Below are 26,098 nucleotides of genomic sequence, written 5' to 3'. Positions count from 1 at the left end.
AAAAGGTTGGGGACCGCTGCCTTAGAGGGTTGCTGTGAGGATTAAGCTCATGCCTCATACCCAGAAGCCTTTCATGAATGCGAGTGATTTCCAGTCTCTCCCCGGTCTTCCCACTGCAGAGCAGGGGAGACACAGCCCAGAGATGAAGGCAGGACCTGCCAGGGTCTTGTTTGGGGCACAGCTCAGCTTTAACCCCCGTTCCCTGTGGTGTGGCTGAGAAGCTATGATGTTGGGGCTGAGGAAGACCCCAGAGAGGAGGGGAAGATGGAAGAGGTGCTTGCTTTGTTCCCCATCCTCCAGGGCTGGGAAAGGGCAGGGTCAGAGCCCAGTGGGGAGAGGAGCAAGGCCACGTGTTGGGTGACCCAAGGGGCAGCTCCTTCCCCCTCTGGGTCCCAATCTCCCCTCCTGGGGACGACTGGGCCCTTGAACCCAAGGGGGCTCCTTGGTAGGGCCTCAGGGGCTGCTGAAGGGTGGGAGAAGGTCCGGAGCCCCAGCCTAGGGCTCCCACCCTTCGATTTATCTCAAACAATTTTCCTTAGTGGGAAGCTGCTGTGTAACACAGAAGCTCAGGTCGGTGCTCTGTGATGACCTAGGGGGTGGGATGGGGCTTCAAGAGGGAGGGAATATTTATATATATATATGGCCGACTCATGTTGTTGTACAGCAGAAGCCAACACAACGTTGGAAAGCAATTATACTCCAATTTAAAAACTTAAAAAAGAAACAATTTTCCGTGGACTTGCTTTCTGCTGAGCAAGGGACTGCTGGCTTGAGAAGGGGGCTCTGGGCAGGGAGAAGTAGGGGATAGGGCCCCCCCTTCCCGCACCTGGGGACCCTGAGGCCCAAGCAGATGACTGGCTGATGACTCACTCCCCACTCAGCACATCCTGCAATCCCATGACTGGGAGCCCCATGGGGGCGGCCCCTAACCAGGGCCCCTAACCAAGGCGCTCCCCCCTCGACACTCACAGGGACTGGGAACAATTAACTTGCTCCCGGGCCAGGCCAAATGTTCACATGGCTGTTGGTTTTGCTGACCACATGTGGCTCAAGGACATCCTCAGGGCTGGAAGGGTCCCAGGAGGGCACAAAGGGCAACCCTGTCACGTCACAGCAGGGGGACCGAGGCCCACAGAGGTGAGGGGACTTGCCTAGGGTCACTCAGGAGAAGGAGGAAGGAACCCAGCCTCCAATGCCTGACCCAGAGCTTTTCTACAGCTCCAGATGGTCCCTGGAGACCCCAAGGTCTCGGTCCCTGTTCCCAGCCCCGGTCACAAGTGTCCTCCCAGACCAACACAGGCCAGGCTCCTCCAGCCTCACCTCTCCACCTCCTGCCAGGCTTCATCCAGACTCAGCCATGCACAGCGCCCCAGACACCCGGGTCTTGTGATGACTTCAGCCTCTATTCTCTGTCCCCCTGTGTTGACATTTTGCCTGGACTCCTACTCTTGATTCAAAATTCAGCTTGGATGTCACCTCCTCTAGTAAGATTTCCAAAGCCTCCTCTCCGTCCTCCAAGGCTGGGTCCTCTTCTCATTTCCCTCAGTGACTAGTACTCCCCACTTACTGTTCTGCCATCATCTCTTTGCTTGTCTCCATATTCTCCTCTAGTCTATGAATTCAGTGTGGACAGAGAGCTTGCTTTTTTATTATGTGTCTAATATGAGGGCATGGCCCCTGCATTCAGCGTCTGTTAAATGAATGAATGGATATACGAATATACAGATGGATGGGTGAATGGATGGACGGACAAATGGGTAGATGGATGGATGGTTGAAAGAACAGATAAATGGGTGAATGGCTGGATGAATGGATATCCTGAATGATGAGGGGGCTCCTGGATGGGGAGGCAGTAACCTAACCTGTTATCTGCCTTCTCTAAGGGACGTCTGGCCAAATGCAAAGCCACTTCTGCTCTGGTACTTGGTCCCTCCTGACCAGCTAATTCTAACTTGGTGGGGTGCCCTGAACTCTGATAATTATTCAGACATCAGAGAATCTCTAGGAACCACCTCTGCTCCTGACCTTTCAGAACTCTGCCTTCTTGAGGGCCCACCCTGCATACTTCCCTCTGGGTCAGAGCTGCTGCTCCAGAAACGCTTCCAGGCATAGAAACAGAAATTCCTAGAGGAAGAGGCACTCTAGGATATGGAATCCACCCCACTCCCATTTTACAGATGAGGAAACTGAGGCCAAGCAAGGCCAAGAAATTTGCCCAGGAATGTACGGCATGAGAGTGAAATTAAAGCTTGGGTCCCTCCATTCATTCTTTCATGTACTGATTCATGCAACAAATACATATCTACCATCAAACACATGCCAAGTTCAGTGTCGTTTCTCTGGCATTCCAGGCCTGTGAATAAACTCTCAGGCCAATTTCTGAATCCCATGTTCCATCGTGACCTCTCCCAGCTCCCCAGCCAGTTTGTCTTTGCCTCACCAGCTGCACCCTCGGCTCAGCCCACTGTCCCAACCCCCTCACCCAGCAAATGAGGACCACCTCCTTGCCAAGACCCCCAGTTCACAATGGCATGAGCATCTGTGTACAGAGGCAGTCACACGTGTGATCTGAGAGTACCACCTCTCACTCCCTCCTTGCAGGACCACCTTGGTCCCTCCCTGCACACAGAAGCACACCAGTTCAGACTGAAGCCAAGTGTTAAAGCCCCATAACTGTCCTGGGGAGATGGGGGCAGGGAAGGAAGTTCATAGTGGCACCTGGGATCTCAGGGCCAGGAACAGACCTTTGAGCTCCTGCCCAGACTGAGGAATGCACGGAAGAGGCCATAGAGGGGTACCTGGGGGCTGGCTATCTGCAGGCTGGATGAGCAGGCAGCAGCAGCAACACACCACCAGCCCCTCCCAACATGACCAGAGGTGGGGGTAGTGTGGGGGCTGCCAATGTGGAGCAGATGGAGCCTCGCCCTCTGAGGCAGGAACCCAGACTTGGGCAAGTCATAGCCATTGGCGGGGCCCCCTCTCTGGACCTTCCCGATGGAGGCGGCCTCACTGACGACGTAGAACACCTCAGGACTGCAAGGGCCAAAATGAGATTCAGCTGCACAATGCCCTGCCCATTCAGAACACCTTCTGGGAACAATCAATGAACTAGAGAACAAAAGAAGACTATGAAAAAACAACGGGACCCAAAGCCGCTTCTGGGGTGGAATTCATTTGAGACAGGGTCCTGATAAGATTGATCATGACCAAAGAGTTAAGGTGAAATAGATAAACTAAAGTGTGAAAAAGGAGAATAATGCTGATTTAACAATGGCACCCCACTCCAGTACTTTTGCCTAGAAAATCCCATGGAAGGAGGAGCCTGGTAGGCTGCAGTCCATGGGGTCGCTAGAGTCAGACATGACTGAGCGACTTCACTTTCACTTTCTACTTTCATGCATTGCAGAAGGAAATGGCAACCCACTCCATTGTTCTTGCCTGGAGAATCCCAGGGACGGGGAAGCCTGGTGGGCTGCGGTCTATGGGGTCGCATAGAGTCAGACACGACTGAAGCGACTTAGCAGCAGCAGCAGCAGCAAGTATAACTTTAAAACTACTGTGAACAGTTATACTGTTCGGAATTTGAAAGCTTAGGGAAAATGGACACATTTCTAGAAAGTTATAAGATGCCAAAAGATGGGCCCAAGAAGAAATAGAGAATGTTAATAGGTTAATTAGTATTAAAGAAACTGAAATGGTAGCCAGAGCCCTCCTGCTCTCCCAAATCAGACCCAGACATCCTTACAGGTGAGTTCCGCTGAATTTTAAAGGAACAATGAATACCTAGCTTATACAAGGAGCTACTCCATATCTCCTCAAAAGCTAACCTAGTGTATTGATGAGACAAGTGTCATCTTGGTTGCCAAAACTAGAGAAGACAATACAATAAAAGAAAACAATAAGCTCATTTCATTTATGAATACAGGATGGAAAAAATACTAACTACAGTATTAGTGGACTGAATTCAGCAGTGTGTTAAAATAGTGATAATACCTTACCATTAGGAAGGATTTATCCCAGAAATGCATTAACATCAGAAAATCCACCAGTATGATTCATGGAGTCATTAAATCAAAGGAAAAAAAATGCTGAGGACTTCCCTGGTGGTCCAATGGCTAAGACTGTGTGCTCCCAATGCAGGAGGCCCGGGTTTGATCCCACATGCTGCAGCTAAAAAAGATCCTGAATGCTGTAACGAAGATCAAAGATCCCATGTGCCTCAACTAAGACCCAGTGCAGCCAAACAAACATATAAATATACGAAAAATCTTTTAAAAATCCAATGATTGTCAAATGACACAGAAAAAATTTTTGTTAAGAAACTTAGGTATTTATTTTAAAAACCTTAGGTATTTAAAAAAAAATCTTAGCAAATGAGGAGCATAAGAGAAGTTTCTTGATTTGGTAGATAGAAAGAAAGAAAGTGAAGTCGCTCAGTCATGTCCAACTCTTTGAGACCCCATGGACTGTAGCCTACCAGGCTCCTCCATCCATGGGATTTTCCAGGCAAGAGTACTGGAGTGGGTTGCCATTTCCTTCTCCAGGGGATCTTCCTGACCCAGGGACTGAACCCAGGTCTCCCACATTTCAGGCAGACACTTAACCATCTGAGCCACCAGAGAAGTTCAGTATCAAAAAACCTCCAGAAAATATGATTTCTAGTGGAGAAACTTTATGTGCGTGTCACGATCAGGAACAAGCCAAGAATGCCCATTATCACTGCTAATGCTTAAGTCGTCTGGAGAAGGAAATGGCAGCCCACTCCAGTATTCTTGCCTGGGCAACCCCACAGACAGAGGAGCCTGGTGGGCTATAGTCCACGGGGTCGCAAAGAGTCGGACACAACTTAGTGACCAAACAACAACAACAAATGCATAGCACGTAGTGCCAGAGTCCGGCTACGGCTAAAAGGAGACAAAATAAGGGGTTAAAGGTTGAAAGGGGAGAGATAAAACTGTTCTTTGTTGATGGTGTGGTCCCTTACCTTGAAAAATGAAATAATCTGACAGTATTAGAACAAATAAGAGAGATGAGCAAGTTTGCCAGATACACGATCAATAATAAAAATCAATAATACTTTTACACCAGCAATACTCAAAACAATAGTGGCTTAAACAAAGGGGCATAAGCATGCACATATTATATGCAGACAGAATAATATATATAGTAACATTATATTATTATTATATGAACACTCTCATAGTATTCTTGTATGTAATATGTATACTATTTTTAAAATCACGTGAATAGCCACTATAGATGGAGTCCAGGGTGCACACGGCAGCTCTGATGTCATCAGAGATCCAGGCTCCATTTTTATTTCTTCTCTTCCTTCCTCTGCACCTGAGGGCCATCTTCAAGATACCCTCTCAGTCCAAGATGGCTGTCAAGCTTCACCATCATGTCTGATGACTGACCGGAAGCAGGAGGAAGGAAGGAAGGGTGGTATTGGGACAGAAGGGATGCTCTTCCCTTTCAGAAGCCTTCCCAGAAATTGCACATAACACTTCTTCATGCATCTTATTGCTGGGACTGGTCACATGGCCATGCCTCGCTGCAAAGTTGAGTGCACTGCCAGCCCAAATAAAATCAGGGTTTGATTATGAGGGAAGGAAGGGAGAAAGGATATTCAAATGGGTCTCCATCAGGCTCTGCCATAGATCCCAATTTCCACAAAAGGGAAAGAGAGTCCCAGAGAGGTGAGGGCACTTACACACACGTAGCAAGTGTCAGAGCTGGGATTTTCATCTGATTCTTGATCTTCCCATGGTATGGGGTTCCCTCTTACCCGAGTACATCCAGCCATAGGAGCACTGGCCCTGACTCTCCCAGCCCTGCTGGGGTCAGGGTCTGTTTGGGTTTGTCTGTCCCCACGACCCTACTGTAGCAACAGTGATGTCCCCAGCATTGAGCATTTATTCACACAGACCCACCCCCTCTCCCCCACCCCCACCCCCACACACACCAATCTCTCCAGCTTCTTGCACAGGGCTTGGCATGTAGATGTGCAATGAACACAAAAGAGGAAGGCAGGGAGGAAGCTGACAAGCTGTGAATGGCTGAAACTGGCTCCATCCTTGCAACTGCAGACACTTGTTCCTGGCTCCCATATGCTGCACCCTGAGCTAAAGAGGTGTTTCCCCAGTTTCACTTTTCAGAGGCATTTCCTAGACTCTCAAGTGTTAGGCCTGGCTCGGGTCTGAAAGAACAAGAAGGCCATCTCAAAACAAACAAAAATGGGTGAAATCAAAGGCCACAGAGGTATGTGTCCCAGATCCTCAGACACTGTGGCAAAGAATATGTCATCTTTCTCACTCTGATTCCTCTTCAGGGACCTACAGAGAAAGATCACATTTCCCAGCTTCCCTTGCAGTCAAGTTGGGGTCACATGACTTGTTCTGGCCAATGAAATATGAGCAGAAGGATGAGCGTCATCACTTCCGGTTTGAGGCAGTGAAGAGCCAGTGTGCCTTCTCCATCTCTCTTCTCCAAGGTGACCTTGGAGCCCACTGGTCTAGAATAGTGATTCACAAACTGCAATGTGCATACGAATCACCTGGGAGTCTTACTAAATGCAGATCCTGCTGTGGGGGGACGGGAGGGGAGGATCTGAAATTCTTCATTTCAAAGAAGCAACTGAATGGATAGGGAAGGGTGGTTTGAGAGGATGCAGCTCCAAGATGGAGAAGATCTGCCCAACTTCACTGGACTATTTGCCACCAAAGCTAAATCTTTGTTGGATTAAGCTGTTGAGATCTTGGAGTTTATTTGTGACCTCAGCATGGCCTAATGTACCCCAATTCAAATATTGGGATAGGGAGTTGTCATTTAGCCAGTCAACCCCTATTTCTTGAGTTCCTACCATAAACTCATTTTGTGCAGGTTTCTTCCCCCCTACGCCGCCCCCCTACCCACTCACCCACCCTGCCCTGCAGTGGAAGCAAAGGGCCTTAACCACTGGACCGCCAGGGAAATATGCCTGGATGCCTCACTTGTAAGGAGTCCCTCACTCTCCCGGTCCTATACATGCCAGGCCAGCACCTGATAGTGAGAGTTCCTTACATTTTTCTCCCTTGGCACCTCTCTTTCTGCATCCTGGTCCCAGTGCCAAAAGTCACTGGGGGAGCCAGGATTTGAAGTGGGGACTTTTTGGCTTACAAGCCTGAAATTTGTTTCCAGTAGTGCAAAGAGCATCTGTGCTCAGTTTAGGGTCTTATTTAGGGAAACCTATAGCACTAGCCAAAAGTCTCATGGGTTCCCCAGACTGTCACATCCCTCTAGTGCCAAACTTGGCACTTTGGGGGCCTGAACCCCAGTAACCAGTCAGCACAGGGGCAGCTCCTGCCATGGATTTTCAGCATTTTGTGATGTGCGTTCATCACTCACACTCTCATCACCCGATGCCGTGATGCCAACCCACGTGCTTCCTGAACTGGCCAGGCCCCAGGACCGCCCGCTATCCACACTCGCCCAACTTCGGTTATTTAGAGAGAACAAGTTCCAAGCACAAACACATGCTCTGACTCAGAGGGGCCCCTGAGGCAGGAGGCAGCACTCCACTGGTGTCTTGTCACCTCCCGCTGCAGCACCCTCCGAGCCTCTTTCACTTCCCTTGGAAAGCACACCCAGCCTCACCCTCTCACTGATGGGGGCGGGACTCCTCCTCAGATAGGATACTGCTGTGAACAAAGTGCCTTTCTCCACCTCCTCCTCATGCCTCCTAGCTTTTTCTATCTTCCTTCTTGCCTCAGAGGAAGAAGTGGTTCAAAGCTGTTCCTCCCAAATGGACACATGTGTATATGGCTGAGTCCCTTCACTGTTCACCTGACACTATCCCAGCATTGTTAGTCCACCATCCGCCAACACAAAATAAAAAGTGAAAAAAAAAAAAGGCAAAACAAAACTGTTCCTCCCAGCAAAAATTAATCCATGGTGACAGGGGTCAGAACAGTGAGTATCTTGGGAGGCAGAGCGTATAGTCTTGGAAGAGGCATCAGAATCTTTCTGGAAATGTATCTTGGTGGTGGTTACATGGGTGTGTACATATGTGAAGAGTTGTCGAGATGTGCACTTAACAGGAGTGCACCGTAAGCATTTCTGTTTGTATGTTACCCCTCAATTTAAAAAAATATATATGCCACAGAGAGCTTTCTAAGCAGTAGCAAAAATAAATAACCACAGCATAGGTTTTGGAGTCATATGAACCTCTGCTGAAAATCTGGCTCTGTTTTCTAGCTGTGTGACCTTTGGCAAGCTGCTTAACCTCTCTGGATTTCATTTTTTCTTTTTTTTTTTTTTTATTAAGGTATGGATGACAAGGATTAGAAACACCACTTTTTATAAAAAGTACTCAGCACAGGGCAGTTCCCACTGGGTGCTCAATACGTAATCACTTTCATTATTATTAAAACCAGGGACCTGGAACTTCCCTAGCTGTCTAGTGGTGAAGACACTGCACTTCCACTGTGGCAGGCATGGGTTTTGATCCCTGATTGAGGTGCTAAGATCCTGGCCTGGCCAAAACATAGAAAATAAATAAATAAATGTGCAGCTACTTGCTCACGTCTGATTCTTTGCGACCCCATGGACTCTAGTCTGCCAGGCTCCTCTCTCCATGGAATTTTCCAGGTGAGAATACTGGAGTGAGTTGCCATTTCCTCCTCCAGAGGAGCTTCCCAGCCCAGGGATTGAACCTGTGTCTCCTGCGTTGGCAGGCAGCTTCTTTACCACAAGCACCACCTGGGATGGTGGTTTAGTTGCTAAGTCGTATCCAACTCTTGTGACCCAGGAGACCAGGGTTTGATCCCTGGGATGGGAAGATCCCTTGGAGAAGGGAATGGCTACCCACTCCAGTATTCTTACCTAGAGAATTTCATGGACAGAGAGTCCTGGTGGACTACAGGATTCATGTCAAGAATCAGACATGACTGAGTGACTAACACCGGTTGTATTTTAATAACATGTAGTTAAGCGTCAAATCAGCATGTTTTGATTTATCCTTTAATAAACCTCTTGGACATGAAGAACTTCTAGGAACGCGGTTGCCACCAGCACACAGGGTCTCAGGAACACAGGTTCACCAAGAGAGTCCGTTCCTAACAGCGTGCAATCTTTTGTACTTGCTCCAAGTACAGTTCCTGCCTCCAGCCCTGTGGTATTACATATTTCTGCATCTCACAAGTAGATTCAAAGAAAACAATGGCTGTAGAGTGATGGAGAAGATGAAGATACAGGTAGTTCAAGTCTGTCATCCCAGGTGACTTCTTGAAATTTTAATTTGTGTTTAAAATTTAGAAAAGTCAAACAGTGTAGACTGCAAAGGGTAACATTTTTGCATGGTAAATGCAAATTCTAGTTCATAAATGAACTATATTTGTTTCTTCTCACAATGATGACAGATAACACTTTGTTATATGAAGGTGGTGGGTATTCCAAAACTGATCCACTCTGGGTGTAAAATACCCTAGGCCTGCCTCTAACTCAAACATGAGCCTGAATAAATAACACTGTTTCTCCTTCTCTCCAAGTCTGGCAACCCACAACCCTCACCCTCAGCCACTTCCTCCAGCCCTAAATGATCAAATCCCACATTTTCATCTTCAACCTCTGTTCACATCAACTCCTCATCCTGGAATTGCTCCCAGCATCAAGTCACTCTTCTTCCTTGCCAACTGCCCTTTCCGGACTCTTCTGCTGTCCAGCTCCATCACTTTGAGATTTGGGATACTGGGGGAGATGATGGGGGCCAAAGCCTTCTCCAGCCACATTTGACACCCCATCTCGTATTACCTTTGCCAAATTCTACAGTCAAAGCTCATGTCTTTATATCTTACCGCTCCTAGTGATACCGGTGGTGAGGTTTTTTAAAACATCTACTTATATATTTGGATGCACCAAGGCTTAGCTGCGTCTTTGCAGGATCTTCAGTCTTCGTTGTGGCATGTGGGGTCTGCACTGTTTTTCTTTTACTTCCAGTATTCTCTTTTAAATTGGAGTATAATTGCTTCACAATGCTGTGATAGTTTCTGCTGCACAACAAAGCGAATCAGCTATGCGTATGTCTTAGTCGCTCAGTCGTGTCCGACTCTTTGTGACCCCATGGACTGTAGCCCTCCAGGATCTTTCATTCATGGAATTTTCCAGGCAAGAATACTGGAGTGGGTTGCCATTCCCTTCTCCGGGAGATCTTCCCAACCCAGGGATCAAATCTGGGTCTCCCACATTGCAGGCAGGCTCTTTACCATCTGAGCCACCAGGGAATCAGCTATATGTATACATATATCCCCTCCTTCTTGAGCCTCTCTCCTGCCCCGACTCCCATCCCACCCCTCTAAAGATCACAGAGCATCAGGATCTTTAGTCGTAGCCTGTGAACTCTTGGTTGCGGCCTGTGGGTTCTAGTTCCCTGACCAGGGGTCGAACCTGGCCCCCTGCACTGGAAGCGCAGACTCTCTGGTGGTCTGAATTTCATGTGTCTTACCCCTCACGTGTGACACCACTTCCCGCCTCACTGTCGGCTCCAGACACAGCAGGCATTCTTGGCTCCCAGAATAGGCCCTGCTGTCACGCGGTCCCCCACCTCTAGGCATCTGTGTGCTGTTCCCTCTGCCTGCAGCATCGCCCTCTCTCACTCCCTTCATCCCTGGCTCCCACTTCAGAGAGCTCACCCTCACTCTCTATCTGAACAGGACCCTTCCTCTATATTCCCTGAAATTCCACCTGCCACCACTTACTGTCCTTTCCCCTTCTCAGCTTACCTCCTCTTCAGGAACTGGAGACACCACAGAGGGGCCTCAGAGCTGACTGAATTCAACAAAAAGGATTTGGTTCCTGCAGATCACTGTTGAGGACCCCATCATGTAGCAGGGCCCAGCAAGAGCACACACTAGGTCCGGCCCGCGTGGGCTCAGCCACCGCAGGTCACCATCCATAGCTCAGCAAGCAGGCCATGGGGAGGCTCCTGGTTGCCAAAAGCAAACGGGCCGCCCAGGGAAGTTTTGCTGTGGGTCACACCCGCCTCTGGACGGCTGCCAATCTTCCTGCCAGAAACCGCAGGCCCGCTGAAGCCGCTGGGAGTCCGGACCACGGGGCTTAGGAGGACTTGGGTCAGCTCTGCAGAGGGGGTGTCTGCGGAGTACTTTCTGGATCTACAGCACCCCCTCCACTGCCAGGGTCGGCCAGGGGGTCTGGGACAGGGCTCCAGCGGCTCCAGCAGCGGGTTGGGTAGGCCCTTTGGGGCTGGGAGGAGCTACAGAGGCCCCTGCCAGCCTGTCACAGGCTCTCGGCATTGGCACTGGCTCTGACTTTCACACGCACACACACACACACACACACACACACACACTGGCAAGCACCCCCTTGGTGGCCTCGGAGGTCTCACCTCCAGGTAAATGGGCTCATCAGTGGGAAGATGAGGATGGGAGAGAAGCAGGGCTACAAAGGCCAGCGTGTGTGTGTGTGTGCATGTGTGTATGTGTGTGTGTGTGTGTGTGCGTGCCTGGGAGTGACCTCACAGCCGCCGGAACATAAAGACTTACAGGTCCTGCCTCCGAGGCTCAAAGCTGGCTCCGTGGGGGACACAGTGACATGAGAGGCACATTTCAGACCCACCTCCTCGCCTTCTCCCTCCTCTGTCTCCTCTCCAAGGTAAGGGGGCCCTGGGCCCCAGAATGTACTGCTGGCTTCCTTGGTGTGGTGGGGGAGATGTGAAATCACGGCCAAGGACCCCCTGGAAGAATTCCTGTGGGCCTCCTCTGTTGGGGCTCAGCAGAGCTTCCCTCCCTGATGCCCAGAGAGCTGCTTCCCTCTGGCCAAGTCTGCTGTGTGACCTCAGGCAAATCCCTTCCCCTCTCTGAGCCTTAGCTCCTTCCTCAGTTAAATGGGTATAATGTTCATGAGGCCTTTGGGAAGGTCATTTATCATAGTTCATCTCCAGGGCCGAGCACAGGACCTGGAATATGACAAATGTTTAAGAGAGGACTTTCATGATTACCAATCCCTGAAGTCCCTCTGCAAACAGAAGTGGGTCCCCTCATTATAAATGGGGAGCCTCAAGGGGGGGCCTGCTTTGTCTAACTAGGAGCTAGGATTTGAATAGATGTTGGGTGCCTAGCCCATTGGAAGGTTCATACAAAGGCATTAATGCTGTCGGGCCCTCAGGCAGTGAGTGGCCTGCTGATCCTAGCTGGAGGGGGTAGGGAGACAGCTCTAGAGAATAAAGACCTTCTCCTGTGGGATATTTTCAAAGGGCTTGTGGAACATCCACCTTGCCTAACATGCCCAACAACCTCATCAAGAATGATTATTTCCTGTTTTCAGTCAAGCAAGGCTCAGAGAGGGTAAGCAACTTGCTTGAAACCACACAGCATCAGAGCAATAGAGGAGACAGAGACCAGGACTGGCCTGGGTGTGAGGAGAGGGGACTGCAGTCTGTATCTCTCCACCTCCAACCTGGACCGAGGCCACAGTTGCTGAGCCTGCCATCACCTTAGCAAATGCCAAGTTCCCGGTGTCATGGGGATTGGCCCTGCTGCAAGCTATGATCTCACTATATTTTCATGCTCTTTTGAGAATCGCAGGCAGGAACGCCTCTCTTCTGGGTCCAGGCAGTGGTTGGGGGAAGGCTGAGAACCCTCCTGGCATCCTAACCTTGCTTTTTGTTCTTCCAAACTGGGATGGTCAGGACATGATGCCAGGAAGGGTAGCATGGGTAGTGGGAGCCGGGGACTTGGGGTTCTGGGCCTCGGATCAAACGAAAGGCCAAAATGAAGCAGTCCTAGACTCACCGTTCTCTCCCCCAGCCCTCCATTCTTCCCAGGCCCCAGGGAGCCAGGCAACATCCCACTCAGAACGCAGGGACTTAGTCATCACACACATGAAAGCCGTGACAATCCTCAGAGAGAGAATTGCAAGTCTCGCAGGCAGGTTGTGAGCTCCTGAGCTCAGGCCTGTGGACAGAGGCAGGTGGTAGAGACCTGGAAACAAGCCAGGCCACATTGACCAGAAGCCGGCCATGACCTCATTAAAACCCTGATTCCAAGATAGATGGTCTCCACCCCATTTTACTTAGGAGGAAACTGCTCCCTCTCAGTGCAGCAGTGAAGTGTCCAAGGCCACACAGCGAGTCAGTGGTAGAACTTGGATCTCAACTCTTGCTTGAAAGATTCCCTGTCCAGGGCTCTTGCCCAGCTGGGGACCACAGCAAAGGAAGGTCTGGGACAACCAAGTGTGATGGAGCAGCTTGAACATGGGAATGGGCTGGTTGGAAAGGGTGTAGAGATAGAGACTAGACAGGACCTCTCCCTCCTTGGCTGTGCTGAAACACCCTCCCTGACTTGTCCCCATCCCTCTTGAACAAACAGTAAGTTGATGCAGAGGCTAAGCTGGCATCAGAGCCATAGGTGACAAGAGGTGGGTGTGGTTAAGAGCCTGGTCTTGGATGCATATGAACCTTGATTCTGTTCCTGATTTACCTATTATTGGTCATGCCGCTATACCGCTTTAAGCTTCAGTTTCCCTGTCTTTAAAATGGGTATAATGCTGGACTTCCCTGGCAGTACAGTGATTAAGACTGCGTGTTTCCTCTGCAGGGAGCACGGGTTCAATCCCTGGTCGGGGAACTAAGATCCCATACGCCACATGGTACAGGCCAAAAAAAAAAATAAATAAAATGGGCATAATGCTGTAGCTCCCACTGGAGGGTTAAACTAGCACGTTACAGAGCTCAGCGCATGGTGTGCCGTGGTGAATGACAGTCACGGGCCTCGGTGTCATCAGTGGTCCCTCCTGTAGATCCAGCCCTGTCAAGCTTGCCCGGTAGAGAGAGCCCAAAGTGAGAACCCAGGTGCAAAACACACGGCTTATGTCCTGGCACCTCTGCTTTCAGGAGGAAAGGACCCAAGAGCCAGTTCTGGTCAAAAGCCTACCCCTCACCCTGCTTACTTCCCACCAACTCAGGGAGCTCAGCCTCTGAGGGTTTAGAAGGGAAACCCAAAGTCCAGCTGATTGTTTCTCAGGTCAGTGCTGTGTGAATCACATCTGAATTTATGAAAATGCAGATTCAGAGTCATAAGGAAGGGCCCTGGATGCTGCATGACTAACAAGCTTCCAGGTGCTGCTGCTGCCGGTCCGGACCTCACTTTGAGGGGTGAGGCTAGACCATCCTTTCTAGAATCTGGTGTCACCCAGTCTCCTGCTTGAAATGCCTGCGGAGATGGGAACTCGTCCTCTGGCAAGGCTCCAGGCACACAGCTGCACACTCACATCTAATGTTACCAGTGCCATCGTAGATGGGCCCTGTCATTGCTTCCTGGTCTGTGACCCACCCTCCCACACACACACACACAGGAGGCTGGTCTGCCAGTTTGGAACGGCCCCTAGTGGCCACGGTGGGAACTGCAGGCCACGGAGAGATTTGCAGGACTCGGAGTCCTGGGGTGGGAAAGGTAGGGATTAGGGCAGAGAGGTCATTGCCTGCTTTGGGGCCACACACAGGACATAGGAGGTTATTAATTTCACCTTCCTAAACTGCATCCAATTCTTCCATCCTCTACACAAAACCCTCCAGACTTCCAAGGGCCCTCAGATGGGGTGGGTCACTAGTAACGCCTTGAATTATGCATGGCCCTCAGTCCCTACCTTCTTCCAATGGACATATGGGGAACCCAGAGTATCTGGTTTCTGGTTTGGTTGTTTCTCGGTCCTAAGTGAGGAGGGGCAGTCAGGACACTTGGGTTGATACCTTGAGCCTGCCCCTGGTGGCTGGACCCTGGCTGGGGCTTTTCCCTGTTACAGGAAGTCTACACCCACTCTGGGTCCATGGGTCTTCAGTGGGGAAGCACACTCCCAGCCATGTAGCTAACCCACGGGGACTGTGTCTCTTCCTCTCTCTGGAACTCAGTCTCCCCATCTTTACATGGCGGGGAGAGGGGTTAGAGTGGAAGTGAGGTACCAGTAACCTAGCTGTGCATCAAATGCCCCTGGATGGCTCATTAAAAACATAGATTCCAGGGCTGGGCCTCTGGAAGCTCTGAATTGATAAGTCCCAGAGGAGGCCAAGTTTTCCTGGCTGATTTGAGGCTCATCTGGAAACATATTCTAGATTGTTCCAAAGATCAAAAACATCCATGATACTGTTTGATTTATTCAGCCCTCAGGATAAATATCCACAGTACTCCTGCTAGAAAACATATAGTACCCTGTCATTTTAATCCTCTGTTCTGTTGCTTTTGCCTCTGTAAGTTCCCAGAAGGCAGAGGCTAAGCCCGCTATTGTAATTCACATAGCAGTCATCATAGCTAAATGCATGGAGCATCTCCTGCATGGCAGGCTGTGAACTAAAAGTTTTATATGCCTCATTTCATGTACTCCTCAAAACAATCCTCTGAGTTATATATTATTGCCCCCTCTTCACAGATGAGGCAGTTGAGGCTCAGAGAACTTAAATAACTTGCCCAAGGCTGCTCCGCTAATAAGCGACAGAGTTAAGACTGGAATTCTAATCCAGAGCCCTTGCTCATGACCACAATGCCATGCTGTCTCATATAGAGTGACGTGGGGGTGCTGGGGTTCAAGGCCAGGTCTATGTCACTCCTGGGCCAAGGTGTGATGCTACACCGCACAGCCTGGCAGAGAAGGAGTCAGTCGTGAGGGTCTCACTGCCCACCTTGAATGACCTTGGCTGAGGGAGGTCTCTGTCTCTGCAGGTGTGTGCCCAGCTGTGCCCCACACCATGTGCCTGTCCCTGGCCACCACCCCGATGCCCACCGGGGGTGCCCCTGGTGCTGGACGGCTGCAACTGCTGCCGGGTATGTGCGCGGCGGCTGGGGGAGCCCTGCGACCATCTCCACGTCTGCGACCCCAGCCAGGGCCTGGTCTGCCAGCCCGGGGCGGGCCCTGGAGGCCGGGGGGCCGTGTGCCTCTGTAAGCAGGTTTGCGGGTCTGGTGGAGGGGGTGATGGGGAGGGGGTCACGGCCTTCAGGTCCTGAGTCCAGGAGAAGTCCTTCTCATTCCCAGCCAAACCTGGTGACACAAGGTTCCCTAAGCCCGATCCTCAGTTCTTTTCTTTTGTCTTTGCTCAGATCACACCCACCACCCAAACAGCCTACCTCCCTTCTTATCCATCCAAATCTAGCCATCTTTTAAAGCCAAGCGCAAACACCTCCTCCCCTGATCAGCCCTCCCAGATTCTTCAAACCAGAGGTCACCACCCTTTCTCAGAACCCTCACGACACTCTTGGGAAAATGAAAGGGCAGCTCTCTATTTCAGGTGTAAGGTGTATCAGGCCCTGCGCTAAGCATTTACCTCCTAAGTCACACGATCCTCACAATGATCCTCTGAGGTAAGTACTTTCAGACCCATTTTATAGATGAGGAAACTGAGGCTCCGCAATACTAACAGATATGTTTAATGTTACACAGCTGGGGGCTGGGTCAAACAGGCTGTGAAGCAGCAATCTGTTCTGTCTTTTTCTGGGGTTGGGAGCCCTTGAACCTGTGAACCCTGAGTTTGCTATTTGCTAGCAACCTTGAGCATGTTACACCTCCCACCACTCTACCCTTCTGCCCTCTGGGTGGGCTTTAGGTAAGGGTTTCTCAACTTTGCTCCCGGGTCATTTGGGACTGAGTAATTCTCTGCTGTGGGATGCGGTTCTGTGCATGGTAGGAATTAAAGCAGCTTTCCTGGTCTCTACCTGCTGCATGTCAGTAGCACCCCAAACAGCAAGTCGTGACCATCTCTCTTCACATGTTGCCTGGGGAGAAAAATCGCCCCCAGTGGAGAACCACTGCTTTAGAGAAATAGAAAGGGGTGAGGGACTGTTCTGTGCTCTATTTTTCTTTTTAAATAAGCCTTACAGAGCACTTTACCACTCTCATCTTTGTACATGTAGCACTTTAAAAAAAGAATGGGAGAGAGAAAGGAAGAAAGACTAATGAATCATTGACAATGAATCCATCTATAGGAAAAAAAAAAAACTTGTTAAAAAGAAAAACAGAACTTATAGGGACTTCCCTGGTGGTTCAGCGGCTCAGCCTCCACACTCCCAACGTGGGAGGCCTGGGTTCGATCCCTGGTCAGGGAATTAGATCCCAAATGCCACAACTAAAATGATCCCACATGCCACAACCAAGATGGAAGGCCCCACGTGTTGCAACTAAGACCCAACACAGCCAAACGAATTTTTTTTAAAAAAAGGACTTATAGACATAAAGTTATCAATGGTAAATCCCTGTTAAGTACTTTTTTATGGTAAGGGGAATATAATAATGAGAAAGGGGCGATGTGTTTTATAAACTTAGAGATGATTGGTAACAAAAAGGTACCTACAAATGTGGTTGCCCAAGGGAGAGGGGTTGGGGAGGGAAGGACTGAGAGTTTGGGATTAGCAGCTGTGAACTATTATAAATAAGATGGACAGGATGGGGGTTCAGGCTGGAGGGGATACATGTATGCCTATGGCTGGTTCATGGTAATATGTGGCAAAAACCATCCCAATATTGTAAAGTAATTATCCTCCAATTAAAATTTTAAAAAAGATGACCAACAAAAAAGGTCCTACTGTACAGCAACTGTAGAGCACAGGGAGCTATACTGGATTCCCTATAGGTACACCACGGTGGAAAAGAATGTAGAAAATGTCTTTCTGTGTGTGACTGAGTCACTTTGCTGTACAGCAGAGATTGGCACAACATTGTAAATCAAATATACTTCCAGTTAAAAAATCAAATAAATATCACCTATGAAGGGAGGAAAAAATGTATCTAAAGAAAAAACTCAGAAAAGCAACACTTAGCTTATCAGGCTGTTATCTAGATAAGCCATCACACATGTCAAGCACTTGGCAAAATTTGCTTATTGAACACATGCCTAGCACTTACCATATGCCAGGCCCTAGAGTTTCAAAATAACACCTCATTTAACCTCTCAACAACCATATGAAGTAGCTCCTAATGTCATCCCCATTTTGTAAATGGAAAAAAGAGGCCCAGAGAGGTTAAGTAATTTGCCCAAGGTCACACAGCTTAAAAGTGGCTGAGCTGGGATTTGAACGCAGGGAGCTGACTTCACAATCTTTGTTTCTTTCACTCTACTGTCTGATGCTCAATATATGATTAGTTACTGTCACTAAATTTATTATGGGGCTTTTCTTATTCTGCCTTGATTCAGACTTTGAATACCTGGAGGCCAAAAATTGATTTGGTCCTTGCTCCTTCCTGCTCTGGTTGGGTGACACCGAATGTGTCTCATGAATGTGTAATGAATTACAGGTGCTCGTGAATGCGTAATGATTGGGACTGAGTTTGGAGGCTGGGAGCTGGGGAAGCCTCAGCCGAGGCAGAACTAAGATGGCACAGAGGCTGAGCCTGGGTCTTGGCTCTGGAGGGAACATGCTGGCCCAAATCTCTCCTCTCACCCACTAGCTGGACAACCCCTCTCTCGGGGACTGCCTCTGAGCTGTGTGCACGTTCAGTGTGGCTTGCTTTAAGATTTTTTTTTTTTATGTGGACCATTTTAAGTCTTTATTGAGTTTGTTACTGTATTGTTTCTGTTTTATGCTTTGGTTTTTTGACATTGAGGCAAGTGGAATCTTAGTTCCCCAACCAGGGATCGAACCCGCAGCCCCTGCTTTGGAAGGCTAAGTCTTAACCACTGAAGCACCAGGGAAGCCCTTCTCCCTCACTTTAAAAGCAGAGCTTCCCTGGCTCAGCCAAGGGCAACTCCATCTTTTTCCGTGGCTCAGCCTCAAATTCTGGAGTCATCCTTGACTTCTCTCTCATCTTTTTCCACATCCCACTCACTCCCCACCAGTAAATCCTTCACAATATTTCCACCGGGTCTGATTCCCACCGTAACTCATCTGGATTTTGCAGAGGCCCCTTAACTATCTCCCTGCTTCTGTCCTTGGTCCCTAGGCTGTTCTCAACACAGCAGCCTGAGGGCTCCTTTAAATACGTAAATCAGATCACAAGTCAAGTCCCTCCTCTGCCTAAAAGCCTCCCACAGCCTCCCATCTTCTCAGAGTAAGAGCCAAAGCCCTCTCAGCAGGCAACAAGGACCCTGCTCCTGTTTTCTCTCTGACCCATCTAACTCCCTCCTGCCCTCTGCTCCATCCTCACGGGCCTCCCAGATATGCCAGGCACGCTCCCACCTCAGGGCCTTTGCACAGGCTGTTCCTGCTGCCGGCATTCTTTTCCCCAGATTTCTGCATGGCAAGTTCTCTCGCCTCCTTCACATCTTTACCCAAACATCACTTTCGCAGTAAGGCCTTCCCTGATCACCATATTAAAAAACTACAACCCTGCTCTACCCCTCAACCCTGCCCTCCTTTATTTTTTGAGCACTAATCGACATCTGACATCACAAACTCAATTTTGTTTCTTGTGTTTGTTTCCACTAGAGCAAAAGCTCCAGTGAAGGCAGGATTCTGGCTGGTTTTAGTCATTGCTATGTCACAAGTTGCCTAGAACAATGTCTGGCACATAGTAGGCACTCAGTAAATAATTGTTGAGTGCATAAATAATAATGATAGCTCTGGTGGGGCTTGTGTGAAGGTACCATTTGGTGGGGTAACGGTGCAAGTGAAGTTGCTCAGTTGTGTCCGACTCTTTGCGACCCCATGGACTGTAGCCTACCAAGCTCCTCCCTCCATGGGATTCTCCAGGCAAGAGTACTGGATTGGGTTGCCATTTCCTTCTCCAGGGGATCTTCCTGACCCAGGGATCGAACCCAGGGCCTCCTGCATTCCAGGCAGACGCTTTAACCTCTGAGCCACCAGGGAAGCCCTAATGGTGCAGTAACAGGCACCAATTATGGAGCAGGTACTATGAACAAGTCCTTTATATACATGATTTCATTTTATCCTTAACAATGAGGTATTATCACTATTTTGAGGGTGAAGGAACTGGGGGTCAGAGAGGTTAAGTCACCTGCCTAAGGTCCCACAATGTACAAGTGTGTGCATGCTAAGTTGCTTCAGTCGTGTCAGATTCTTCCAACTCCATGGACTGTAAACCCCCAGGCTCCTCTCTCTATGGGATTCTCCAGGTAAGAATACTGGAGTGGGTTGCCATTTCCTTCTCCAGGGGATCTTACCAACCCAGGGATCAAACTCGCATCAAACTTGCATCTCTTATGTCTCCTGCACTGGCAGGCAGGTTCTTTCCTAATATGCAAGTGGCTGCGGGTACAAACAAACAAACAAACAAAAATCCTTGGTGTTCTTCTCTTGCCAGGGACTCTCAGAGAGAAAGGGATGCAGAAATTACCAGATGACAAGATTATGCCCTGAAGTTATTTGGGGGAAGATGCTGGACAAGCAGACCATTGGAGAGAGCCCAGAAGGAGAAGGGTTTTATACGTGTGTATAGGTGTGGGTCCATGGGGTCGCAAAGAGTTGGACACGACTGAGCGACTTCACTTTCACTTTCATAGGTGAGGGGGCTCACAGCAAGTACTTTTGGAGGTGCCTCATGGTGTCTGGGACCATGTACATGATGCACACAGATCCCAGGGTGGGGACTGGCTGCCCAGGGATCATAACCGCCCACCCCCCACCCCAATCAGCTTTGAACTGGAGGACCCAGGAGAGATGCCAGGAAAACTTGCTAAAGTTATTATCCCCTGGGATTTGAACCACGTCTATGTGGTTCTAAAATTCCCGCATGTATGTGGACCTGTTTGAGGTTTTTCTCAGCAGACCTGGGAAAAGCAGCTTCCCATGAGTCTTGTCTCCCAGATCCAGCTGAAGTGCCACCCACATATCCAGGAAACCCTCCTTTCTCTGCACTTCCTGAGTGGCTCACAGACACCTCTGCGGGGCTCTCGCTTTATTCTGTCTTGGAGATGCACCGTCCACATCTGTGCCCTGCACTGACCCTTGAGTCCCCCTGGGTAAGGACTGGCTCTCAGTCCTGTCTGGGAGCACAGTGGGTGGTACCCAGGAAGGGCGCGGTGTATCTGAAAGGAATAAGGAATCAGGACTATTTTATCAGTGTCTCTCATGTGCTGAGTCTTGTACCAGGCATTCATTCCAGGGGCATTTCCTGTGGTTCTGTGTGTCCCATCCGTGCTCTGAGCTGGCACAGGAGATGCCAGGATGAACACTCTCAGCCCCAGCCCTCAAGGAGTTCATGGCCAGTGGAGGAAGAGGCTGTGATGCCCATGATATTTGAGGGCTTCCTCCAAAGAGTGTTTCTTGAATTCCTAACCCTGTGCTAGATGTGTCACTGAAGGTTCTAATTACTGTTCTCATCGTTGCTATTGTTAAAGTGACTCAGAGAAGTTTAGTCACTTACTCCAAGTCACACAGCTAGCAAGTTAAGCCCTGACCTGATGGTGATAACACAGCAGACAGACAAGGAAAGTTTGTGGCATGAAATCTCCATGAGTATATAATAGTCATAATATTTTATATGTTTATATTAAATAATACATATTATTAATTCTATTATATATGGGCTTCCCAGGTGATGCTAGTGGTATAGAATCTGCCGGCCAATGCAGCAGACACAAGAGACCCTGGTTCCATCCCTGGGTTGGGACGATCCCCTGGAGAAGGAATTGGCAACCCACTCCAGTATTCTTGTCTGGAAAAATCCCATGGACAAAGGAGCCTGGCAGGCTACAGTCCATAGAGTTGCAAAGAGTCGGACACGACTGAGCACTTGTCAGCAATACATTAATATTTATATTATTAATAATATATAATAGTTTATACTAACAACAACAACAACAGAGCAGCTAGGATCTATTGAAGGTCTCCTTCATGTTGTATTCATTACAAACACCATTCATTTATAGTCTATATCACACTTAAATAAGTACCATTATAACCCACTTTGGGCTTCCCTTGTGGCTCAGCTGGTAAAGAATTCGTCTCTGATGCGAGAGACTTGGGTTCAATCCCTGGTTTGGGAAGATCCCCTGGAGAAGGGAACGGCTACCCACTCCAGTATTCTGGCCTGGAGAATTCCATGGACTATACAGTCCATGGGGTCACCGCAAAGAGTCGGACACGACTGTGCGACTTTCACTTTACTTCATAACCCACTTTGCAGGTGAGGAAACTAAAACCGGAAGTAGAATCACTTGGCCAAGGTCCACAGCTAGCAAAGGAGCTGAAACAAGGCCAGTCTTCCTGCAAGCCTGTTCCAGGAAGCAGCCTGGCACGCTGTCTTCCTGCGGGTGACAGGACAGGACCGCTTTGATTGGGGGTGGGCTGGGGTGGAGGAGGGGCGGAGCCCCCTGCAGCGCTCAGTTTCCCCAAGGGCTCTGCGTCCCCAGCGCCTCCAGACCAGCTCTGCAGAGAGGACCCGGCGGAGGAGGCGGCGGACGCAGCCCTGCCCAGGGAAAAGTTGGGAGGTCGCCGATGGAGGTCCGGTTTCTCCTCCGCAGGGGGAGAAGATGACGGCAGCTGCGAGGTGAACGGCCGCCTCTACCGGGACGGGGAGACCTTTCAGCCTCACTGCAGGATCCGCTGCCGCTGCGAGGACGGCGGCTTTACTTGTGTGCCCCTGTGCAGCGAGGACGTGCGGCTCCCCAGCTGGGACTGTCCGCACCCCAGGAGGGTGGAGGTCCCGGGCAAGTGCTGCCCTGAATGGGTGTGCGACCAGGGAGTGGGGCTGGGAGTCCAGCCGCTCCCAGCCCAAGGTGAGTGCCGGGCTGGTCCAGGGCTGCTTGGAGTGGTGGAGGGAGGGCGATGGGCGGGGGATGGGGGTGGGGTAGGAATGGGGGAGGGGGAGGTGTTGGGGGAGGAGTTGGGGAGGGGCGGGGCGGGGCCTCTTAGGTACCAGGACAACAGGATAAATCAAAGCCAAGGTTATACTGACAAAAGCTAGGAGGGGCAGGTGGCTAAGGGGACTCTTAGGAAAGTGGAACTGACCAAACAAGATGCAGAGGTGCAAGTATATGATTTTAAATGACACACAATTAAAAATAAAAATTGGTGGCAGAGTAGAGAGAGGAAAAGAGGGTTAGGACACTTGAACCAAGTTCTCACATTTCACAGCAGAGGTATAATATAGAGGTATATTATTATAATATAGATTGTCATTATACTGACATGGATACATATTAATATAACACAGTTTAAATATTATATAATATTATTAATATTTCATTATTGGGGTTTATTAAAAGAGGAATTCTAAACTGAATGGGGCAAGGTGGTTGCCTCCGTATGTGGGCCTAGGGGTCGGTAGGAAAGACAGTGACCTCAGCCTGTAAACTCTTGAGTTTGAGAGATTATGTTATGTATGGTAGGTCACTAGGATTTTTGTTTTTTAATTTTTTTAATTTATTTTTAATTAGGGGTAAATTGCTTTACAATGTTGTGCTGGTTTCTGCTACACGACAATGCAAATTAGCCATAATTATACATATTGTCACTGCTGCTAAGTCGCTTCAGTCGTGTCTGACTCTGTGCGACCCCATAGACAGCAGCCCACCAGGCTCCCCCATCCCTGGGATTCTCCAGGCAAGAACACTGGAGTAGGTTGCCATTTCCTTCTCCAATGCATGAATGTGAAAAGTGAAAGTGAAGTCGCTCCATTGTATCCAACTCTTAGCGACCCCATGGACTGCAGCCCACCAGGCTTCTCCATCCATGGGAGTTTCCAGGCAAGAGTACTGGAGTGGGGTGCCATTGCCTTCTCCGCATATTGTCACTAGGGAAACTATTATTATTATTATATGAATATGATTTTTTAAGGCAACCGAAAAGAGAGCATTGGTTGCATAGAAGATGGTGCCGCTGGAGAGGCAGTAGAGTGTGGCGGCTTAAGCACGGAGGCTGCCTGAGTTCTAAGCCCAACTGTGTGACTCTGAGAAAACTGCTTGACTGCTCTGTGTCTCAGCTCCTCCAACTATGAGAATAAGCGCATCCACCTCACAGAACTGTTGTGAAGCCTGGATGAGCAAATACAAGCGAAGCAGTTAGGACAGAGCCTGGCACACAGCACTCCAGGGCATTAGCTGTTATCATCCCAACAATGGAATATGATACATCTGTTTAAATATTAGGTTGGCCAAAAATTCCTTCAGGTTTCCCTTAAGCTGATGCAGACAAACCCGAAGGATCTTTTTGGCCAACCCAGTATACTGGTGAATGCCGATAGATTTGCCTTATGTGTAAAAAGCAGGCCAGGGCAAAGTATATGTAATTTAAACTCCACTGTGTGTGTGCATATGTGTGTGTCTACAGCCATATGAACACATAGACATCCTACATACGTGTGGATAACACAAGGTGTATCAACCAGGCCACTAGTGACATTTGAGCCAGGTCACATCTTTGTTGTGAAAGGATGTCCTGTGCAGTGTTGGATGTTTAGCAGCATCTGTGCTAGACTTCAGTAGCCTCCACCCCTCACTTGTGACCAGTAAAACATGTCTCCAAACATTGCCAAGTATCTTCCAGGGGGCAAAACGGTCCCCAGTTAAGAATCACGGGTTACAAAAGAACAGAGGAAGGACACAAAATATTAACAGAGCAGAGCAAGACTGGAGGAGGAGGAAAAGCTAGACCACGATGAACCCGCCACCCTGTTCCAGACCTGGCCTCTCCGTCACCAGCATCCCTGCCGCCAGGTCACGGGCAGCACCACACACAGGCCCCAACCTCCTCCCTACGATGCTACTTATCACAGGACTTGTGGAGGATACAGAAGTGAGACACTCGCCCTTTATTGGAGGACCGTCATGGTCAATCCCATCATAGCTGCCTGATAACCAATATTTCAGAAGTGCTGACAAGAACCAGGCACTGTGTTAAGCACTTCACCTTCACTATTTTATTCATGCCTAACGATCAACTATTAGGAAATTTGCATGGGAAGAAACCGAAGTCCAGAGAAGTTAAGCGACGTGACCCAGATTGCACCGCAAGCCAGTGGGTAGAGCTGGCCGCCTAACCTTGCCGAGCTAACCCCCTCTCTCTCCCCCAGGACCCCAGTTTTCTGGCCTTGTCGCTCCCCCAGCCCCTGGCGTCTCCTGCCCGGAATGGAGCACCGCCTGGGGTCCCTGCTCGACCACCTGCGGCCTGGGCGTGGCCACCCGAGTGTCCAATCAGAACCGCTTCTGCCGCCTGGAGACCCAGCGCCGCCTGTGCGTACTGGGGCCCTGCCCACCCGCCAGGGGCCACAGCCCAAGGAGCAGAGCCTTTTAGAGCAAGGCTGAGGATGGAGGCTCTATGTCAGCCGCTCGGCAGGCAGTCTGGGCTGCAGGCCACAGTCCGGCTTGGGTCTGCCATCCGGGCCCTGGAGGACACGCGTGTTCCCAAGCCAGCTGGTCCCTCTGGACCCTGAGATGCCGCAGGAAGCATGCCCTAGTTCCCTTCGCTCTCACTCACAGCCTGGGAGAATGGCCAGGTTTCTTCTAAGCCATTCACAGCCTTTATCAAAGACGCGCACAGAGCTTTTTCCAGGAGATGGGCAACCATCCCCCCCTTAATCATTAGACTGAAGCAGGTGCTGGGCTGGATGGGCTATTTTTCTAGGGGTGCGGCGAAGAGGGGCACAGAGATTCTCAACCTCCTGCTTCCTTTCCTGGAGTGAGGTAGGAACATCCCTGAACACGCGTCTGTGTGTCAGACTTGTGCTGAGAAAACCTCCCTCCCCACCCTGGGCAGAATTCAGGGATTGAATTCTATGTAAATCACCCTGTCTTGAAGACAGTCAAAATGGGACCTTTAAATGTCCCTTAAAGGGACCCATCAAACCCAACTCGTATTAGTAAGAACTAACCGTTTTCACGACTCCGCAATGCACCAGGCCAAGCTACACATTATACAAGTCAGTGCTGGGAAACATTCTGGACTAGAGAAAAGCAGGGGAGGATGAAGAATGCCTCCCAGAAACCGGGGAACACGGCCTGAAATAAACCAACCCTCGTGTGAAATCCTGTTTGGAGTCGCAGGTTTTATTGTTTTCTTGTCGTCCAGTTGCTCAGTTGTGTCCGGCTCTTTGCGACCCCACGGACTGCAGCAAGCCAGGCTCCCCTGTCCCTCGCCATCTCCCAGAGTCTGCCCAAATGTAAAAGCAAACAAACAAAAATGCCACATACAAATGTCATGTCCTTTTCTACAGTCTACCTGTATTTGTT

At 49.6% G+C, this 26,098-nt stretch overlaps 1 protein-coding gene and 1 non-coding gene across 2 annotated transcripts; one reads left to right on the top strand and one right to left on the bottom strand.

The window, feature by feature from the left end:
* Positions 1-11,058: 11,058 nt before the first annotated feature.
* Positions 11,059-25,894, top strand: CCN5 (cellular communication network factor 5). Its single transcript, XM_006059237.4, has 5 exons — positions 11,059-11,386; positions 11,532-11,646; positions 15,705-15,921; positions 22,394-22,648; positions 24,943-25,894. Exons 2-5 carry the CDS (start codon positions 11,587-11,589, stop codon positions 25,161-25,163), a joined length of 753 nt encoding a protein of 250 aa, XP_006059299.3. The 5' UTR covers positions 11,059-11,386; positions 11,532-11,586; the 3' UTR covers positions 25,164-25,894.
* Positions 19,705-19,778, bottom strand: TRNAS-GGA. Its single transcript has one exon. It is a non-coding gene; the product is annotated as a tRNA-Ser (tRNA).
* Positions 25,895-26,098: the final 204 nt, after the last annotated feature.

The sequence above is a fragment of the Bubalus bubalis genome, chromosome 14 (genome assembly GCF_019923935.1).
Source record: "Bubalus bubalis isolate 160015118507 breed Murrah chromosome 14, NDDB_SH_1, whole genome shotgun sequence".
NCBI classification, from domain to species: Eukaryota; Metazoa; Chordata; class Mammalia; order Artiodactyla; family Bovidae; genus Bubalus; species Bubalus bubalis.
Note: the sequence above shows the minus strand (reverse complement) of the source record. Positions and strands in the feature narration are given on the sequence as shown.